The 22,000-nt window shown below is 42.3% G+C and overlaps 1 protein-coding gene across 2 annotated transcripts in view; it reads left to right on the top strand.

The window, feature by feature from the left end:
• Nucleotides 1-210: 210 nt before the first annotated feature.
• SPIDR (scaffold protein involved in DNA repair) overlaps nucleotides 211-22,000 on the top strand; it is a 341,673-nt gene continuing 319,883 nt past the window's right edge. For both annotated transcript variants that reach the window (XM_054708421.1, XM_054708419.1), the window contains exons 1-5: nucleotides 211-275; nucleotides 6,542-6,682; nucleotides 8,345-8,411; nucleotides 15,968-16,045; nucleotides 17,866-18,050. In XM_054708421.1, the coding sequence (XP_054564396.1) occupies nucleotides 243-275; nucleotides 6,542-6,682; nucleotides 8,345-8,411; nucleotides 15,968-16,045; nucleotides 17,866-18,050 (504 nt within the window). In that variant the 5' untranslated portion in view covers nucleotides 211-242. The remainder of the gene's footprint in view (nucleotides 276-6,541; nucleotides 6,683-8,344; nucleotides 8,412-15,967; nucleotides 16,046-17,865; nucleotides 18,051-22,000) is intronic.

Here is a 22,000-nt window from a genome sequence, read left to right as displayed (position 1 = left end):
CCAGGTTCACAGCCCAGCCAGGAGCCCATTCAAGCCCAGAAAGCGCGGGTTGGCAGAGAAGCCCGCCCCAGGCCTGAGTGCTCTCCAATCACAGCGCGCGCTAGGACGCACATGCTGGTTGGGCGGTGCGTCCAGCGAAGCCCCGCCCCTCGCCCTATCGCCAGCCAATTGCTGCGCGCGGTGCGGCGCGCTTTAGAGGGGCGCCGCGCGGCGAGCCGGGCGCCGGGGCGGCGTGCTCGGAGATGCCCGGGCGCGGCAGCTCGCGCGGCCCGAAGGTGAGCTGAGGTTCGGGAGCGGACGCCGCGCGTTCTCCGGTCGCCGCCCGGGAACTCTGCGCATCCTGCTCGGCATTCCCCCCCGGGGCCTGGCCCGGCCTGGGAGCGGCGAGACGTGGGTGCTGTGCTGGTGGAGGTCCCGGGCAAAGCTGCGGCTCCGGAGGTCGCCTCCTGCCCGAGTGCGGGCTGAGGGAGCCGCGCCGACCCGGTCGCGGGCGGAGGTCCGGGGAGGAGTGCGCGGGGCACGACGGGGGTCGCAGCCGGCGGGGACGGAAGCCAGGCTCTGGACGGAGCTGGGTCTGGAACCAGCGTGTGAGATGCAGGTGCCCTCGCTGGTGATGGTGGTTCTTCATTTGTCTTTTTTTGACTCGTGGGCTCACCCGGACGGCGGAGTGTGTATTGGGGTGGCTCTGCTGTCGCTGCCACCCCGCCCCCCAAATATCTGTGGCCGCCCTTTCCGTGCTCCCCAAACTTCCCTGAATCTTCCTCCTGCTTCTGTGGGGCCGGAGTGTGAGGTCAGTGCGGCCAGGCTGCGGTGGCCCGTCTGCCCGGTGTCCGGTCCGAGCGCGGGCGCAGGCAGGCCGCGGGCTGGCGTGGGAAGCGCTGTGCTGTGTGCGCACCCGCGTGCGCGGCGCTGCGCAAAGTCGCTGCTCTCGGGCGGCCGTGGTTGGAAAGCAGAGGATTTGACGTTTCCCGGGCGGATCTCTGAAAAAGATATGAATCTAAGACACCCTCGAAACCAGCGTGAGTGGGCTTCCTGTCCTGTTATGGAGCTTTCGCGGTCCCGGGTGGAGCGGAGGACCGCACAGCCCCTGGGAAAGGCCTCGTGGGCGCTGGGCTGAGCTGCGGCTGGCGTGGCACCGGAGGCCGCATCCACTCACCGCACGTGCTGTGGGGACAGGTCACCGTGCCCCGCATGCGAGCCAAGCAGAGAGCTAGAACGGTGCAGAGCAGGGTGACTTTTCATGCACATATGTGAGTGGGACTGTGACTAAGATGACGGTAGTTTTATTTTTAAGGAGAGGTTTGGTTTTCCCCAGTTTGTTGTTCCATTACTATTGCAGTGTGTGTAGATGCTAGCTCACATTTCAACACTGCAGTAGTTTCCCTTAAGGTTTAAAAATGATGACTTGCCTTTAGGTACTGTCCTTCTTAATAGGTGTCACTCACACACGAAGGAAAACTCACATATTCTCACCAGTCTTTGATGGGAGAGGTTACCGAGGCAATTTGGAGAGAGATCTTAAAAGATGTCAAGTAGCCCAGCCCTCACAGCTCAGGAGGTCATGGTTGGATTCCTGGTCAGGGCACTGTTAGGGTCACCAGGAGGTCATGGTTGGATTCCTGGTCAGGGCACTGTGAAGGTCACCAGGAGGTCCTGGTGAGGGTCGCCGGAGGAGGAACACAGGGCCAGAGTGGTGAGGGATTATGAATTTATTCTGTCATCCACACACCAGGTAGCTGAGCCCCAGATGGCTCCAGCACCCTAGTGACAGTAGTCAGCGGTTTTTAAAGGACTTTTCTGGGCAGAGAATTGTCTGTGCAGGTCCGGATTCTGGGAAGTCGGGGGACGGGGGGAGATAACAGTCTTAGCAAGTAGGATGTGGTCTAAGCAAATGAAATGTCCATTGTGAAGTGGTCTAAAGGTCCCCCGTCAAGCCCCGCCAGGTGAGGGGCACAGCCTGAGGTCTCCCATCAAGCCCCTTTGGGCAGGGAGTGCAGCGTGTTCCCCAGCCCGGTGCTGGGGCGGGGAGCAGCCTGAGGTCTCCCATCAAGCCCTGCTGCGCGAGGGATGCGGCCTGAGGTCCCTCCCCGCAGCCAGGCGCCATGCAGCCTCAGGTCCCTGCTGTTCGGGTGTGATATTATGGCATCCCGGCTAATTTGCATATGCCTCTATTATATAGATAGATGGGTGTTTGGAGATGACCTTTGGTAGAAGTCAAATTTTAAAAGTGACTATACTTTGCAGAGAGCAACAATATGGGGGGAGGGGGGGGCATGACTATATCTTCTCCCTCCCCGTTGGGGGTCAGTGTTTTGGTAGATTCCAGAGAAGCTGGGGCACAGGACAGGAAATGTCAGCACTTCCACCAAAGGTCAAGGGAGCGTTAAGTTAACGGGCTGCCCGGCCAGCATGGCTCCTGTGAACCAGGAGGTCACGTTTCGATTCCTGGTCAGGGCACATGCCCCTGTTGTGGGCTCGATCCCCAGTGTGGGGTGTGCAGAAGGCAGCCGATCAGTGATTCTTTGTCATCATTGATGTTTCCATCTATGTCTCTATCACTTTTCCCTTCCTCTCTGGAAAAATGTATTTTAAAAATATATAGTAAAAAAATTTATTAAAAATAAAAAGGTAATGGGCTGCATCCCAATGCTGACAACCCTCTCTAAAGGAGATCAGGGGTGTAAATGGGGACTCAGAACAGCTCCCAAAAGGGCACCTTGAGGTCAGGAGCATTCAGGAGAGAGACACGCATCATTTTATTTATTATTGGCTACATAGTGATTCATTTTGGACTGACCCTGTGCTGAGTGCTTTATATGTATTAACTTGTTTAATTCTTTCACCAATCCTGTGAGATAGGTACTATTAGTCTCATCTTATGGATGAGGAAACTGAGGCATGGCCTAAAGGTTAAGTAACTTGACCAAGGTCACCTAAGCAATTAAGTGAAGAAGCCAGGATTTATACCCAGATAATCAGCTCAGATCTTGCTTTTGTTCAGGCCCTCATAGCCTATTTTTACAGTTTCCATAACTCGGCCATGTCTTATTCCTTAACTTTACAACTTTGTCCATTATTTATCCTCTAGGTAAAGAAAACTACAGTTTTCACCTGTACTTTCTTGCCTCTTGGTATTTGCTAATGCTCTTGGTTTGATGTAATGCCATTTTTCCATTTCTGCTCATTGAAACCTAAATCATCTGTCCAGGCCCATCTCAAATTCCTTTTTTCCCCTAATCATTCCAGTTGCAAATGAACTTCATTCTGTATTCCTTTATATTATTCTTATCACTTTGTCTTATATTAGATTTATTTGTACTAGATCTGTGAAATTTGCTGATGGTTTTTTAAGAGAGATTGCATTGAATCTATAGATTGCCCCCCCCCAACCCCCCGCACCCCTGGAGCTGGTATTGGGCTGAGAGGCTGCAGTGATGTTGAATGTAAACATTTCCCCCCCTTGGGAGTGTGGGCTCCCATTCCCATTCAGGGAACCCAAACCCTGAGCATCGGAGACGGGGAGGAGAGCCCACAGAGCACTGGGCAGAGGCCTCCAGGGGAACTCTCTCCTGAGAGGCTGGGTCCGTGCCTTCCCAGAGGAAGAGCGTGGCTAATGTTCGCAGCCCCAGCACAAGAGGTTCACCCAGGCTCTGGCTGCTGCAGGTTTCTTTTGAGAAATCAGGTGTCAGTCTTATCACAGCTCCTTTTAGGTGGCTAACTGCTTTTCTCTGGCCGCTTTAAAGATTCTCTGTTCTTAACCTTTTGCATTTCAGTTATGATGTCTTGGTCTGGGCCTTCTTGGGTTCATCTTGTTTGGGACTCTGTGCATCCTGGACTTGTATGTCTGTTTCCTTCACCAAGTGAGGGAAGTTTTCTGTCATTATTTTGAAACTAGAGGCCCGATGCACGAAATTCGTGCAAGAATAGGCCTTCCTTCCTCTGCCTGCCGGCACCGGGCTTCCCTCTGGCACCCGGGACCCGGGCTGGCTTCCCTCCAGCCCTGGCTTAGTCCAGAAGGACATCTGGTCTAATTAGCATATTACCCTTTTATTATTATAGATAGGTTTTCAATTTCTTTCTCTCTTCTCTTTCGGCTTCCCCATGGTGCGAATGCTGGTACTCTTGAAGGTCTGAGAGGGTCCTTGTACTAGCCTCATTTTGGGGGGATTTTTTTGGGTGTCCTGGCTCTGGGACCTCCTGGGTAGTTTAGGCCAAGGTCAGCCACCACCTGTGTTCTGCCTGGGGCCATAAGACACAAAGTGATCTGCAGATAGCTGCTTCTTGTGCTGGGCTTGGAGGTGCCCAGGTGAGGCCAAACCTTGGATCAAGACTGGCTGCTATTGGTCGTGGGCCTCGGGCCACTTAGGGGAGGTACAGGGCTCACTGAGGCCAGATGCTGCTTGTTAGAGACATTTTAGGGAAATTTGGAGCTTGAGATAAGACAAACCATTCCTGTGAAAAAGCTCCTGAAAACAGCTTGGATGGGCAGGAAAGTTGGGTGGGGCACAGCCTCAGGGAATCACCAGGATACCGAAAACAGTGTGAGCTAAGGTGATATGATAGAGTCTCAGGTATGGTGCTAATCTGCTGGCTCTGTGGGGGAAGGGCTCATCAAAGGAACAATGGCTTCTGCTAGCACTTCTGTCTGGGAGACCGCTGCCCTTCCAGCTCTTGCCCTGATGCCAAACAATTCACTTCTTCCCGGTATGTCTCTGGTGCCCCCTTGCTGGGACTTAGAGGGAGTGAGACTGAGTAAGTCTGTGCCTGGGAACTGCTGGGGATTCCAGCAGCTCCAGTCCCCGCTGGTTTTTACAGGCAGATGTTAAGGGGACTTCTTTTCCTGGCACAGGAACCCTGGCCTGAGTGGCCTTGTGTGGGACTGGGACCCCTCACTCCTCAGTGAGGACCTCCACCCCCCATTATCCCTCCTGGTTTTTATCTGCCACCCAGGGGAGTGGGACCAGTCCCTTCCATGTCTCCAGTCTTGATGTGGCTTTTTCTGTTTGGTAGTTTTAGGACTTCCATTCAGGTCAATTTCAGGTAGGTCTAAGTCAGTGATGGCGAACCTATGACACGCGTGTCAGCACTGACACGCGTAGCCATTTCTGATGACACGCGGCCGCATGCCGAGGATGAAACATTTGCGACTAGAGTCTTGGAGTTAGTTTTTTCCTCAAAGTGACACACTACCCGAGTTATGCTCAGTTTTTTGGCGAAGTTTGACACACCAAGCTCAAAAGGTTGCCCATCACTGGTCTAAGTGATGGTTGTTCTGTAGTTTGGTTGTAATTTTGATGTGGTTATGGGAGGAGGTGAGTACCCTCTTTACCTATGTGCCATCTTGGGCGGGAGTGGTGTCTGTCTGTTTTCCTTTTTATGTCTTCTTTTCTCTCTCTCTCTCTCTCTGCATGTGTATATTTCTTTTTTTTGGTCTATTATTTTAGGGTAATTTGAAAATAGTGTAACTTTACCCCAAATATTTTTTCCCCCCTAGAATTAAGGACATCCTTTTACATAAAATAGGAAATGAAAGCTTGATACAATATTATCTAATCAACAATTATCTAATTATCTATTATCTAATCAACAATTCATATTTAAATTTTATTAATTGCCTAAAAATTACTTATTTTCCCTGGCTCAAGATCCAATCTGGGATTATGTGTTTTATTTCATTTTCATGCTTCTTTAGTCTTCTGTTAATCTGGGAACATTTCCTCAGACTTTCTTTATGTTTCTTGACCTTGTCATTGTTGAGTGTATAGGCCAATTTTGGACCAGTCTGATATTTTCTCCTGTATAGGTTTAGGTTATATGTGTGTGGTAGGAATATCAGAGACGCTGTCCTGTCTTTATCTCAGTGCCTCATATCAATGTTGGTTTACCTCAACATTGCCACTTGATTGTGATGAGGCAAGATTTAAGATAAGCTTTTATAACTTCTGTCGTTTCCTTGTAATTTGTAAAAATATGGCCTCTTACTTGTTATTTAAATATTTCTTGGCTTTGCTTCCCTCCACCACTGTTTGTTTTGTTTAGTCTTGTCTGCCATCCCTGTGCTGCTGAGCAGATTCCACTCCCAGCAGTTCTCCTCAGTGTTGGCCCTTTGGAGGAAGGTGGTCCTAGCTGCCTGGTTGGTTGAGTACCCAGACTGCCCACCCCTTTGGATCCTGGTTGGGACCTTGTTCTCACCCCTTTGCAGATACGGTTCTCAGGTCGCCTGATGCACTTTGTAGTGAACACCAGTTGTCTGTGCACAGGCCCTTCTTTGCTTCTCTCAGCTTCTTGCCTTTCAGATATGATACCATGTGTGAGTGTGGAGGATTGGGTGTTTATTCTGACCCACTTGTATTTTGGACTTGGTTGACAAGTTGTAATTGTTGTCTGTGTACTTTTGGTTTTGCTGTCACTTTACTCCTTTACATGGGGATTCAGAGACATTTAAAAAATATGCCTTCACCATTGCCATTCTTGGTTTCCATGTTGTTAATTGTCAACTCAGTGAAGCTGATTATTTTTTCTTTAAAAATTATCACCACAGAGAAAAAGAAATCGGGATGCTGTGGAATACTCCTCCTTCCCAGGAGAGTGTCCACCGCAGTCCAGAAGAGCAGGCCTCAGGACCGTGGGGGCCACCGCCTCCCTCTCAGAAGCATGGCTCAGGTGTGCAGAAGGACTTCAGGTACTCCTGGGACTCCCCCCGTAAAGTACACATTCGGACGAGGGGGTGTCCTTTAAGCTGAAAGTTTGTTATATAATAAAGTGGTTTTTTCGAATGTGCATGTTAAAAAATTGACAAATTAGTTTACCTGTTTTTACTTATGTAGACATGTTTAATTAAAGTTCGTATGAAAAGTTCAATTTCACAGAAAAGTTTTTTATACATATTACTGTAATTTTAAATTTATACTGAATAGGTCTAGTAAATGTGTGCATTTACCAATCACCTCCAGCAAAGAAATGCACATGGCTGGGGCATGGCTTAGCGTACCTTAGAACATTGGCTGACATACGTTACTAGTAAAACTGCTCCAGAAAGTCACACCACGCAACAACAAGGAATGCGCGATGTGGCATGATCACATGCTAATTACTCGCTAAACATTGTTTGTGAGCAGTGACTCTTGGATTTAAATATGTACACTATATTTGTAGATAATGCAATCTCTTATTATGTTGGGCAAAATTACTATAGTGTTTTTCCCCCAAATATAGCCTATTTGCTAAAATTTGTTAAAAATAATTGTGAATTAAAAAAACCTCACTTAATTATAAGCAGCAAATATTGGTTAAAAGCATTTTGAAATAAACAGGGTGTTTTAAAACAACATCCAGACTGGAAATTTTGTCCATTAAATCCGAATTCTGTTCAATCAAAGACTGCAAAATTGAGGGTTTACTACAGTAAAATTTTTAGATCTGAGTGTTCAGGCCACTGTACTTGTATGTCTTTGGAATTCCCTTTCTTATTTTCTTTGAAGATACTGTCATAGTAGGAAACTATATTACATTTTTTTCTTATCTTGAATTCCTTTAATAGTTATGGCATGTCAGTACTCACCTCCTTACGCCTGGCAGCACCTTTATAGTTTTTTTTTATATGAAGGATACCTACTGAGAATTCTCTGAGAACGTTCTCAGAAGAGCAGTGAGCATCCTCTTTACAAGAAGTATAATTATGCAATGCTTATATATGCAGATATATAATGAGATACCGGCAGTCCTCGGGTTACGTGGGACTCGACATACTTCGTTTCGTGGTTACGTCACCACCTCCCATTTATTTATTAAAAAAAAAGTTCTGTAATTTCGACGTATGTACATATGTGCTTTATGTTTCTTATTATTTACAGTATTTACCACAAGTAAAGGTCAGGAATTATTCTCTTTCTTTTAAATTTTTTTTACTGTTTCATTTCATTTCTGCTGTTTCTGTGCTCTAAGTGAGTGATTTAGGTGCTTAGGTAGGTGGGTTCCGACTTACGGCAAAAGTCACGTTACATCCGATGTAACCCAAGGACCTACTGTATTCAGGTTTATTTTTTTAAATGTAACTTTGAAATACTTAAAATATGGAGCAATACTATTATAAAGTAAATGTTAGACAGCTTTCTGTTCAGATTCAGGAAAACTATAAAAATACATTTGTAAGTATATGAAGAGTATGTGCTTTGGGAATAATTACTGGTAAATATAAATAAAGGAAAACAGAGAGGAATACGTTGAGGACGATGCAATTAAGGTTTTGAATATTTTACAAAATATCGTTGGTTTTTAGCCCTTGTCACATAAAGTACTACATTGTTGTTGTTATTATTATTTTTTTTTTATTATCTGCCTACAGTCATTAGCAGCTGAAAAGAAGACTGTTACAGAAAAGCAAATTGAATTGTTTGCTAGTCCCAAGAAAGGTAATATTTTGTTGATTTCTTGATAGAAGAAGTATAAGGATAATATATTCTTCCTTGATTTATTTTCTTTTAAAACATTACTTACATAGTTTGAATAGACTATATATTCATGCTTTAATAACATCCCAACAATGTAATAAGGTATTTTTTGAGAAATCTGTCTCACCTTTGTCGCTGTCTGCCCCATTTTTCCTGCCTCCTGTAGTAATCATTAGAATTTTTTGTGTGTCCTTTCTGGGTTTACTCACTGACAGAGCCCAGTAGGTTAGCTCAGACTTAGAGCGCCAACGTTTTAAAAAATGTCTGATTTGTGAAATAAAATTATGGCCTGTACTCCTTCAGGCAATGACATTCTTACTTGACAATGAGTTAGGGAAGGCTTTCAGTGACAAATAGTGGGAACTATATAGAGTGTGTGAAGAAATGGGGCTAAATCTATCTTCTGTAACAAGAAGTCCAGGGCGCCAGGCTCTTTCTGAATTCTGTAGCACTAGTGTGGGGTTGTTCTGGTGTTGAAGAGGTAGAGGCTGAATTCTCCAGGCCCAATTCTTGGGAAGAATGTAGGTCTGAGGACTTTCTCCAAGGGAACTTTTCATCTGGGAAGGAATTCCCACCAGGACCTCTAGATTTGGCCAGAACCTATTACATAGAGGCACCTCCCCTAAAGAGACTTCAGTGAAATTAAGGATTTTTAAACATGTATGTTGCTACTCAAATAAAATTGGGGTTTTGTTAGTAAGGAAGAAGAGGGGCTGGGTATCAGGTAGGTCATTGGCTGTGCTGCCCCACTCAGTTCTACTGTGGGTGAGCAGGGAGAGTGGGCATCTCATCAGCCCATGGTATCCTGACTGTCCTGACTGTGATCTTGGGAAAGCAAGTGAAACATGCTGAGCCTTAGTTTCTGCATCTGGAAAATGGGAATAAGAATGTGTGCCTCATTGGATTAATGTGAGCTAAAAAAAAGCGCTTAGCTCAAACTCATTGATGGCAGCAGTTGCTATTATGTCTGATGGCCAAATGAAGAATATGAAAGCCTGTTCAGAATTCTGCAGAGTGGGAAAACTGTGAATAAGAGACTAAACACTCTAAGTAATATTATTATTTCACTAAAATAATAATATCACATTATTTTATGCAAATGAAAATAACATTTCTCAAACTTTAAACAATTCCTAAAATTCTATATTATAAAATAAAATTGGCACACATCTTTTTGTAATACCATAATCTTCTAGATGATCTCCAGAATTTAACTTTTCTTCTTATTAGTGCCAAAGGCTATGATATTCAAAGATCAATTAATTCTGACTTCTAAACGATCATAATATATTATATGGAGAAAATAGTATTTTATAGATGTGGCTTATATCTATCTGTGAACATTTTAAGTATAGTTAAACTTGGAGAAAGATATATTAAATAAGCTGCTACTTTTTATATAATTACAAAAGGATGTTTTGGAATGATTTCCCCATGTTAGTGTATATTTGACTCACTCTGCTATATGTTCTATACTGTAGAATACTCAATATATTCTTAAAGGCTTAAAGAGCTTTTATTAATATATAATTACTTGCAGCATATAAGAAGCTCATTAAGGCAAGAAAGTATTGATAATTCAACAAAAGCTTACTAATAGAAATTGATAAAATAGACTTAAGGTATTTCTTAGAACTGGCTCATTTAAAAAATATATCATCCAAAGTATTAAAGACAAACTATTAACAGAAATTTTAGGGTGTGGAAGCAATATTTTTATCAGAGCTGGGAAGTAGAAGTGGGAGAACATACTTTTGCTAAGTGTGCCAAAAAAAAAAAGGCAATGGAAACCAGAAAAGACTAAGCAGGAGGAAATGAAGAAGGTGGGAAGGTGAGAGAAGAAAGCATATAAATTGTAGCAAAGGCTCTTGGCAGAGGTTCAAGAGAGATGGAAAAAGATAAAAACTTAGAATTAAGAGACTGGAACCTCTGTAGATAGCAATTTTCTTTAAAAAGCAGAACTTTAAAAAGAAATCTATTTACCAAACAAAATGAAACTATGAAGTAAACAGGAAATAGTGGGGTTTTTTTTCCTGAAATACACCCCAGAAATATTTTTATTGAAGTTAGAAATCTCTTACTCCTTCAGATGTATCACTAAATTTGGCCTTGTTTTCTCCTCAGTGGATCATGGGTTTCTTAACAGCAGACTCTTTTCTGTTGCTCATCTTTATATGCTAGGTATATTAATTTATTAGGGCTGCCATAATAAAATACCACAAAGTAGGTGGTATGAACAACAGAATCTTAATATCTCACAGTTTTGGAGTCTAGAAGTCCAAAATGAAGGTATTGAAAAAGTTGGTTTTTTTAGAATCTTCTTCAGGCTTCTTTCCTTTGCTTGTAGATGGCTGTCTTCTCCACGTGTCTCTTCACATTGTCGATTCCTCTCTGAATGTGTTTCTGTTCCAAATTTCTTCCTTTTATAAAGAACCCTATCAGATTAGGGGTCACCCTAAAGACCTCACTTTAACTTGATTAACTCTGTAAAGACCTTACCTCCAAATAACATCACATTCTAAAATGCTGGGGTTAAAAATTGAACTTATGAATGAATTTTGGGGAGGGGCATAGTTCAACTTATAAAATCCTATGCTGGCACAATGCCTAGCACACAATGGGCACCCAGAAATCTTTACAAATGCATGGTAACTATCCCTATGGTCTGACTGATGTCCTTCCTGGAATTTCACTGGAATGGGCCTTGATTTCAAGGGCAATGCTTTTCAGCAAATAAAATGATTTACTGACTATTAAATTTTGTATAGTGGTTTTACTTATATAAATTTTTTAGTTAAGTGTCTATAATTCATAGGCTTATGAATTTCATAAATTTCTTATATAATCACATGAATAGTGATAACATCCTGTCTTAGTCTATTCAGGCTACTAACAATAACAAAAAACCCCAATAGAATGGGTAGTTTATAAACAGCAGAAATATTATTTCTCATAGTTTTGGAGGTTGGAAGTTCAGTGCATTTGGTGCCAGGTCGATACTCACTTCTTGGTACATACATACCATCATGTTGTGTCCTCCCATGGCAGTTATCTAGGATGCAGGAGATCAAATAAGTCTGTCAGCTGATTTCTCAACAGAAACGTTTTCAGGTCAGAAGTGATTGACACAAACTATTCAAAGTGGTGAAAAGGAAGGACCTGCAATTGAGGCTACTCTACTCAGCAAGGCTATCATTTAAAACTGATGAGAAGTAAAGAGCTTTCCAGACAAGAAAAAGCTAAAGGAGCTCATCGTCACCAAACCAGTATCATAAGAAATGTTAAAGGGACTTCTTTAAGAAGAAAGAAAAAAGAGAGGAACATATAAATAACAAAATGGCAACAACTGCATATCTATCCTATATAGTAAAAGGCTAATATGCAAATCGACTGAACGGTGGAACGACCAGTTGCTATGATACACACTGACCACCATGGGGCGGACGCTCAATGCAGGAACTGCCCCCTGGTGATCAGTGCACTCCCACAGCGGGAGTGCTATTCAGCCAGAAGCCAGGCTCACGGATGGAGAGCTCAGTGGTGATGGTGGGAGCTGCTCCCGCCTCCATGACAGCCCATACTTGAATTTCGTACACTGGGCCTCTAATCAACAATAATCATTTTAAATGTAAATGGATTAAATGCTCCAATCAAAAGACATAGGGTAGCTGAGTGTATAAGAAAATGAGACCCATATATATGCTGTCTACAACAGACCCACTTCAGGTCGAAAGACACATAGACTTAAAACAAAGTGATGGTAAATAATATTTCATGCACAAGGTAACAAAGAAATAAAAGCTGGGGTAGAAATACTTATATCAAAAAAACACACACAAAAAAAACATAAAAATGAAGGCTATAGTAAGAGACAAAGCAGGACAGTACATAATGATAAAGGAATCCATCCAATAAGAGAATATAACACTTGTTAACATTTATGCACCCAATCATAGGACCATCTAAATATATAAAGCAAATATTGATGGACATAAAGGGAAAGACAGTAATACAGTCATAGTAGGTGACAATAACATCCCATTGACATCAATGGGTAGATTTTCCAGGCAGAAAATCAACCAGGAAACCGTGATCTTAAAGAACACACGGACTAGATAGATTTCATTTATATTTTTAGAATATCTGCCACCCAAGACAGCAGAATATACATTGTTTTCAAGTGCATATGGAACATTTTCCAGGATAGACCTCGTTAGATACAAAACAAGTCTGTATAAAATAAAGATTGAAATCTTCTGATAAGGGGTTAATATCTAAGATTTATAAAAAAGTCAGACAACACCATAAAAACCCCCAAAACATTAAAAAATGGTCAGAGAACCTGCAGACACTTCTGCAAAGAAGACATATAGATGGCCAGTAGGCAGGAAAAAATGCTCAATGTCACTAATCACAGAGAAATGCAAATTAAAACTACAATGAAACTCCAGCTCATACCTGTCAGAATAGCTATCATCAATAAATCAACAAACAGCAAGTGTTGGTGAGAATGTGGAGAAAAGTGAACCCTTCTGCACCGTTCATGGAATGTAAAATTGATGCCACATAGTGCACTATGAAAAAGAGTATGGAAGTTCCTGAGAAAAGTTAACCTGTTGCACTCGGATGTCGAGATTAAAATTACTCTTTGAATGTATCAATAATTTGAAATATAAAAAAAAACCAACTAAATAAGTTTGTATGAAAGAAACCAGTTTTTTATTCTACTGCCGCGCTTTGTAAAATCTGGGGTATTTAAAAAATTAAATCCCGAGTAGAATAAAGGAATCAAGAAAAAAGCAAGCGAGTTCAAAGGGTTAAAGAGGAACTACATTATGAACCAGTAATTACACTTCTGAGTACATATCAACTCCCAAAACACAAATCCTATCTAATAAAGAGGGAATATGCTAATTGACCCTCATGCTGTTGCAAAGATGGTGGCGCCCACAGACAATAAGGAGGGACTATGCTAATTGACTGCCACCCCCTAAAAGGTGGCGGTGCCCACAGCCAGAAGATGGCGGCATCCAGTCCCCTCAGCCCCACTGCAGCGCCTGCCTCTGGAGTCCCCCAGTCCCTTCAGCCCCCCAGCTGCCCAGGGCTGGCATAAGCTGATGAATATTCTGTTGAGATTCTCCCCTAAGACCTTTCCTAACCCCCCAGCCTTTAAAACCCTCAAGACAAAGGACCCAGCATGCTCTCCTTCCCAGGAGCACATCTGTGCCTTTTCCTTCTCCCTTTCATTCCCCATAGGCATGCATCTCTTAAACTCTAAGGTGCCCTACGAGATTTGCAACCACGGGGACCATGGGCAGCGGCAGCTTGTCCAAGGCCAAACCCCTGCACCTGTCCACAAGACGCCCTTTTCTCTCAGTTCCCAGTGAGCGGACAGCAGCTTTGCCTGCTCACTTTCCCCATCACGTTTCTGAAGAGCCAAAGCAGCCCCGCCTGGTCTCTCCTGTTGCCCTTCCTTGTTTCACTGGCCCCAGCTTTAATAAACATCCTCTCATAATGAAAATAAAAATGTAATATAAGTTATCTTTCTGGTGACTAGTATTAGTATTAACATTCTGATTGTAATGATATATAGTTTTGTAAATCGTTATCAGTTAAGGAATGGAACAGAATACAAGAGGTTTCTTTATTCTTCTACATAATAAAAGGCTAATATGCAAATTGTCAGGGCGGGAGTTCAACTGACCTGGAGTTTGAAATGTGCTGACCACCAGGGGTGGCGCCGAACATGGCGGGCGTAGGTGATGTAGTGCTGGCAGCGGCCGGCAGTGGAGGTGCTGCCTGCCCTGATAGACCCTGATGAGAGCGGGACTGGGGCGGGATGGTGGTGCAGGTGAGCAGGTGGCGCCAGGACAAGGTGGGTGCGATAGCCCTGCGGGTCAGTGCACAGATGGCAATCGGTGGCGACGATGGGGAGTGTGGCCAGCAAGCCGGCGGTGCCAGGCCATGGCGGGTGCGATCCAGGGCCTCAGTTGTCCTGCTGGTTGCCCCACAGATGGCGACCAGCAGTGGTGGTGGTGGTGGTGGGCGGGGCCGGCAAGTGGGCGGTGCTAGCCCAAGGCCTGGGGGTGGGGTCGGTGAGCGGGTAGCGTCAGGACAAGGTGGTTGTGAGTGGGGGCTCCAATCGCCCTGCCAGTCACCCCACAGATTGGCCCTAATTACTGGCAAGGCTTAGGGGCCCTATCCATGCACAAATTTCATGCACTGGGCCTCTAGTTTATTATAACTGTACTAGGGGCCCAGTGCACAAATTCATGCACCTTGAAAGGAATTGTGGGTTGCGAGGTTTCGGTGGGCATAGGGGCGGGTCTTGGCCCATCCTCCGTGTCCCCGCCCAGTCCTTCCCGCCACAGCCCCTAGTCCCCTGTCTGCTGGCAACCCTGTTCCTGCTGCCGCCACTTCCATGTGCTGAGGGCACTGGCCCTGCTCTTACCCTCTGTCATTGCAGAGCAACTGGAGCTGACGCCAGCAGCGGGTGCAAGTGGTGGCTGCTGCCCTGATCACCTGTCAGGATCGGGGAGGTGGAGAAACCTTCCGGGGCGATTGGGGCTGGCAGCTGTCGCTCGAACCCACTGACAGTACTGAGCAATCGGGGCTGGCGCTGGGCGCGAGCGGTGGCTCTGGTGCCAACAGCGGGTGTGAGCGCTGGGTGGGCCCGCGGCACACAGGAGCAAAGAATTTTCAGTAACCATCAGAGGCTCACCCCAATGACAGCGATCGGCTGCTGCCTTAGCCTGGCACCCCCGCACACCTGCTCCATCCCGCCGTGGCTGATGCCCACCATGTTTTTCGCTCTGCCACCTGCTGCTGACACTATGTTCTGCGAGCGCCCACTGGTGGTCAGCATACATCACAGTGACCAGTTTTTCTGTTGTTTGATTATTTGGTTCCATCGTTCGGTCTATTTGCATATTAGGGTTTCATATATATATATATATATATATATATATATATGTATGTATGTATATGTATATGTATATATATAGATGTTAATTTAGTGTTATCTCAAAACAACAAGTTTAATGGGAAAAATTTGCTGTTAAGTGTATTAAGCACACTGCTGCTACCAGGGCTTTTAGTATAGCAAAGGAGGCACACAGACACATTGCTGTTATACGTAAGTTTTGATTTTGTAGTTTCTGATTTGTGTTTTTGTTGTTGTTTAATGAAATACTCTAGGAAGGAAACAGTATAATCCATAATTATTTCAAGGTTATTTTTTTGAATTTTCCTTTGTGTTCCAGTCATTTTTCTTGTCTTTTGTAACTTATTTCAATCATTTCTACTTCTTTTTCTTCTTGTAATATGACTTTACTTTAAAGAAGTTTAACCCAGGTTGCACATAGAACAGTAGGCAGGAAGATCTGACACGAGACATTGTTCCCACTAGCATCAGAATTTTGTGTATGTATAACTTCGTCAAAGGAACATGCATTAAATCTCATTCTGATAACTATATGAGGTGATTGCTTTTTATGTATTTTCTTTTTCTTTAACAGAAACTACCACATCTAAGAGTGCCAGTGGGTTTACAGAGATAACTTGGAGCTCCAGTGGAAGTGATCAGTCAGATGAAGGTAAACTACTTTCTAAGTCAGAGAGAGGTAATGGACATGGTAGTTCTAGAATAGACAGGTTTTGTAATGGGAATATTTTATGTTCTGAACATGGGGCCAGTGAAGGTAAATTGATAATTTTGTAAGAAATCCAGTTTCTATTATATATTTTGTTCAATATTGGAAAAAAGTTACATTCCTTTTCTAATACTTAGCTTTGATTATGTGTGATCTGACTGAGTCCCAACCTCTAGACTAAGCCCTTTAGAAATATTTTCTCATTTACTATTTCTCACAATAGCTTTAAGAGATAGGTATTACCACTAGAATTTTTACAGTTAACAACAAAGGCTTGAACATGTGAGAATTGGTTTGGATTCCACTTTGGCATTCTTTGACAGCAAAGCCAGTACTCTCAACTAACTACTTAATGCTACATCCATATTGCCTCCTTGCTAACCTGTTTTGGATAAATACTATGAGTGTTTGAAGTATAACTACTACTAAGCCTGTTCTGATGGCATTTTACATTATATCCTTTTTTTGACAGTTAAAACGGGGTTTCTCAGTCTTGGCATATTGCCATTTGAAGCGAGATAATTCTTTGTTTGGGAAGGGAGCTTTCCTGTGCATCGTGGGGTGTTTAGCAGTATCTCTGGTTTCTGTCCGTCAGGTGACAGCAGCTTTCCCAGGCCCAGTCGTGACGACCAAGAATGTCTCTAGATGTCAGATGTCCCTTAAAAGCAGCAGTCGCCAACCTTTCGGACCTCACGGACCACCAGTGGTCCACGATCCACCGGTTGGCGACCGCTGCCCTAAAGTACAGTTCTCACCCCAGTTGGGAACCACAGACTTAAAATTATGGAAATCATGATATTTTCCATATTTTAAAATATATAGCTCATCTACGTAGATAAAAGTTTTATTGCTTTCAAAATAAGCTTTGACTTCTTTTTCACTGTTATATTGGCAGTTTGTGTTATTTAGTTACTGAGTCAAGGTTCTGTTTGTATAGACAGCTCCTGTGGAAGCTGACTCTGCTCTTTTGGCCACTTTGTATGACAGCTTGGTAACTATCATTTGACATTTCAGTAATAGCCAGATAAAGTGGTATTTTAAGGTTATACATAAACTCAGAATGGCTATTTCAGCCATGTTAAATGAAATTCATTGTTATATAAATCTTGGTTTGTCTTCATGTATCTCAGAACATAATTTCATTATTAAAAAATGAATGTTTTTATGAATGAATAGTGAGGTATGTGAATTACATCTCAGTAATTTTTGTCCTGTTGTATGAAAAGATCTTTTATATTAATACTCAGTAGTTTCCAAAACTGTTAAAGAATGGGAGGATGCTTTGAGCTAATTGCTTTAAAATGAGTTAGGAAGTTGCTGACTTCTCTTAAATAAGTTGACCATTAGGTAACAAGTAAATGATCCCTTGGAGATTGTCTATTCATGTGCACAACTGCTTGATTAGCTTTTTCTTCTCCCCTCTTTTTCTCTTCTCTCCTCCCTTTCTTCCTCTGTCCCTTTTACCTATTGTTGTTGTTGTTGTTTAAAGCAGTGGTTCTCAATCTTTCTAATGCCGCGACCCTTTAATACAGTTCCTCATGTTGTGGTGACCCCTAACCATAAAATTATTTTCGTTGCTACTTCATAACTGTAATTTTGCTACTGTTAATGAATCATAATGTAAATATCTGTGTTTTCCGATGGTCTTAGGCGACCCTGCTAGTGGTTCTCAACCTGTGGGTCGCGAATAAAAAATAAATTTAAAAAAATTTAGTTTAAAATTGTATTTAACATATAAAATTAAGTTTGAAATTATTTTCTAGGTGAACTACAGTTTGTTGACTGGGAGAGGGACAGTGACAGGGAAGACACTAATGACGAGAATGAATTTGAAGACAGTGAGAGTGCTGTGGAAGATGGCGGGAGTGCTGTGGAAATATCAGACTGTGCTTCTTGTGCAAGCAGTCATTCTTTGACAAGTGAAGAGAGAGTACCTGAGCTTCCTAAGGTAAGAATGAATGGTTTCAAAAATTTTTATTCTCGCCCTGACGGGTTTGGCTCAGTGGATAGAGCGTCGGCCTGTGGACTGAAGGGTCCCGGGTTCGATTCCGGTCAAGGGCATGTACCTTGGTTGCGGGCACATCCCCAGTAGGGGGTGTGCAGGAGGCAGCTGATCGATGTTTCTCTCTCATCGATGTTTCTAACTCTCTATCCCTCTTCCTTCCTCTCTGTAAAAAATCAATAAAATATATATATTTTTTAAATTTTTTTTAATTCTATTTATGGCATTTTTTAATCCTATCCTTCCTCAAGGGTAGCAACTTTTAACTCTTAGTGGATTCTTTTGCACTGTACATCCTTATTGCTAAATAACATGCTTGTAATGTATTTCTAAACATAAATTTTTTTATGATAATGTTACATGCAATAAACACCAATTATTCAAGAAAAATGATCTTATGTATAATAAAATTATATGCAATAAACATTAATGTTTCAAGAATAAAAGGATTTTAAGTATAATAATATTACCCAAACTGTACTAACATAGTATGATATCACAAAAGTTGTAGGAAATATTAAAAATATGCAAATAACAGGATTACTTCTATTATATTCTAGAATATTTTTCCCCCCTCTGGCTCTATTTTTGTTCACCAGTTTATGTTGTTCATTATATTCCACAAATGAGTGAGATCATGTGATATTTATCTTTCTCTGATTGGCTTATTTTGCTTAGCATGATGCTTTTAAAGTCTATTTTGTTGGATACAGGCAGTCTTGGGTTACGCTGGACTCGATGTACATCGTTTCATGGTTACGTTGCCATCTCCCATTTATTTGTAAAAAAAAATAAGTTCTGTCATTTCGACATATGTGCTTTTTTATGTTTTTTATTATTTACTGTATTTACCACAAGTAAAGGTCAGGAATTGTTATCTTTCTTTTAAATTTTTGTTACTGTTTCACTTTATTACTGCTTTGTATGTGCTCCATGTGAGTGATGTAGGTGGGTTCCGACTTACAGCGCAAATCACGTTACATTGCGTTGTAGGAATGGATCTCTGACGTAACCCGAGGACCTACTGTATGAGTATTGCTACTCAAGCCTTTTTTCTTTCCCATTTGCATGCAAAAATTTTTTCCATCCCTTCACTTTCATCCTGTGTGTGTCTTTTGTTTTCAGGTGGGTCTCTTGTAGACAGCATATAGTTGGGTCATGTTTTGTATCCATTCAGCTACTCTACACCTTTTGATTGGAGCATTTAATCCATTTACATTTAGGGTCATTATTGAGAGGTACTTATTGATAGCCATTTTAATTCTGTATGGCTAGGTTTCTCTCTCTGTTTCTTCTTGTCAGCAATTCCTTACAGCAATCCCTTTAGCATTTCTTGTAATGCTGGCTTGGTGGTGATGAACTCCTTTAGCCTTTTTTTTTGTCTGGGAAACTCTTTATTTGACCGACTATTTTGAATGATAGCCTTGCATTTGGGGGTTGTTTCTTTGTTTCCTCATTATGGTTGTCTTTTTGGGTTTGTAACTTATGTATTAGGTAGATCCTCTACACCTCTGAATCTCTAGTGCAGGACAGTGTTAAAGGCTGTTTCTGACTAATTGGATTAGATCCCAGAGTTCTAAGTGGTTCCCCCCACAGCTGAGATATCTTTCCAGGACTTCAGTTGCTATCTGTGGGTGCCCGGCCAACCCTTTCTCGCCTTTGCCCCTCCTACCAGACTCTATTCGGTCTCCACCTTCAGTCCTTGGGTATCAGGGTTCTCTCCTGTGAGTTTTATGTTGATTATTCAGGAACCTTTCCGTATTTCAGTTGTAATTCCAACTTGTTCCTGGGAGCATGTACATGCAGCATCCTCCTACCTTGCCACCATTTTCAATCTTTTTTTTTTTTAAATATATTTCTTTATTGATTTCAGAGAGGAAGGGAGAAGGAGAGAACGATAGAAACAAATAATGAGAGAGAATCACTGATGGGCTGCCTCCTGCACACCCCCCACTGGGGATCAAGCCCACAACCCAGGCATGTGCCCTCGGCTGGAATCGAACCTGGGTCCCTTCGGTCCACAGGCTGACGCTCTTATCCACTAAGCTAAGCCGGCTAGGGCCCATTTTCAATCTTTTTAAAAACATATATAAATATTGAGTTCTCTACTCCTCACCCACTTTTCACCACCAGCTACCCCCCTGAATATTTTCCATCCCTCCATTTTTTTTAAGAACATATGTATCATGTTTTGGTTAGATTAATATTAAGCATTACATACTTGTGAATACATAGTATTTGTAACAAAGGCAAATATTAACTATGATTACTTTTCCTTCACAACTTTTTATTTTCTTTAGTTAATTATTTTGGGGTTTTGTTTTCCTAGTTTTACTTATTATTAATAAAACTTTAATTTTTTACCATTGTATTTGTTTTAGCGGAGAATTTCTTTCCACAACCTTCTCACTGCTCTAATTTGAACTCAGCGGCCTCTCTACTTTGTGACCATTACTACTTAGGTCTTTCTTCATTCTCTTTCTTGGAATTCCGTTTATCTCCTCTTATTTGGAGCAACTTAATCCTGGATCCCATGTATGCCTCTTTTTTGGTTTTCACTCTCATTTTGATTGAGCATATCTTATAGGACCTTTTAAGAAAAGATTTGTGAAAGATAATTTTTTGAGACTTGGCAAATCAGAAGATGCATTTATCACCTTCGGATATGTGAAAATTTGTCTACAATTTTAGGTTGAAAATAATTTGTCTTCCTAATTTTGAAGGCTTAATTGTTTCCTAGTTCCACAGTTACTGTCAAGAAGCCTGAGTTATTCTCATTCTTTTGTTAAAAAATATTTTTAATGATTTCAGAGAGAAATGGAGAGGGAGAGAGAGAGAGAGAAACAACAATGATGAGAGAGAATCATTGGTCAGCTGCCTCCTGTATGGCCCACACTGGGGATTGAGCCTGCAACCTGGGCATTGCCCTGACCAGGAATAGAACCATGGCCTCCTAGTTCATAGGTCGATGCTCAACCACAGCCACGCTGGCCGTGCTCAGCTATTTTTTAAAAAAATATTTTTCCTTCCCCTTTACCTCTTATATTTCTTAGTGATAAACTCCTTTAGCCTTTTTTTGTTTGTGAAGCTCTTTATTTCACTATCTATTTTGAATGATAGCCTTGCCAGATATAATAATCTTGGTTCCAGGTCTTTGCTTGAATACTTTATGCCATTCCTTTCTGGCCCATAGAGTTTCTGATGAAAAATCAGCTGACCGCCTTACGGGTGCTCCTTTGTAGGTAACAAAATTGCTTTTCTCTTTCTGCTTTTAAGAATCTCTTTGTCTTTAATTTTTGGCATTTTAATTATGATGTGTCTAGGTGTAGGTCTGTTTGGGTTCTTCTTACTTGGGAATTAGTGCCTTCTGAATTTATGTGACTTTTTACCTCACCAGGTTAGAGATGTTTTCTGCCATTATTTCTTCAAATAGGTTCTCTATCCCTTGCTCACTTTCTTCACCTTCTATTACTCCTATTATGAAAATATTGTTTTGTTTCCTGTTGTCCCACAGCTCCCTTAAGTTGTCCTCCTGTTTTTTCTCTTTGGTTCTCTGATTGAGTGATTTTTTTTATAGCTGATGCTGTCTTGGCAGCTGCCTCTCAGGAGATTCTAACTCATATACCCTCCTACCCTCTGCCCAGCATCATGTAGTCACATAAGCACTTACTTCCTAATACTTCCTTATATTAATACCTAAAACCATTCTCTTCTGTTTGTTTGATATTTCAAGTAGGTTGAAAGAAGTAAAATATGTGCAGTTTTTGTAGACTTGCCTCTATTCGTAGTTTATTGTTTGCCTTTGAATTTCTCAGGCAGAAGCATGTCCTGAGAACATCTCCTGGTAGTGAAGTGGGCATGTGAGCCAGGAAGGAATAGTAGCCAATGAAGGGGTC

This window comes from Eptesicus fuscus, chromosome 19 (genome assembly GCF_027574615.1).
Source record: "Eptesicus fuscus isolate TK198812 chromosome 19, DD_ASM_mEF_20220401, whole genome shotgun sequence".
Taxonomy (NCBI): domain Eukaryota; kingdom Metazoa; phylum Chordata; class Mammalia; order Chiroptera; family Vespertilionidae; genus Eptesicus; species Eptesicus fuscus.
The sequence above is the reverse complement of the archived record's forward strand: the minus strand, read 5'-3'. Positions and strand labels throughout refer to the sequence as shown.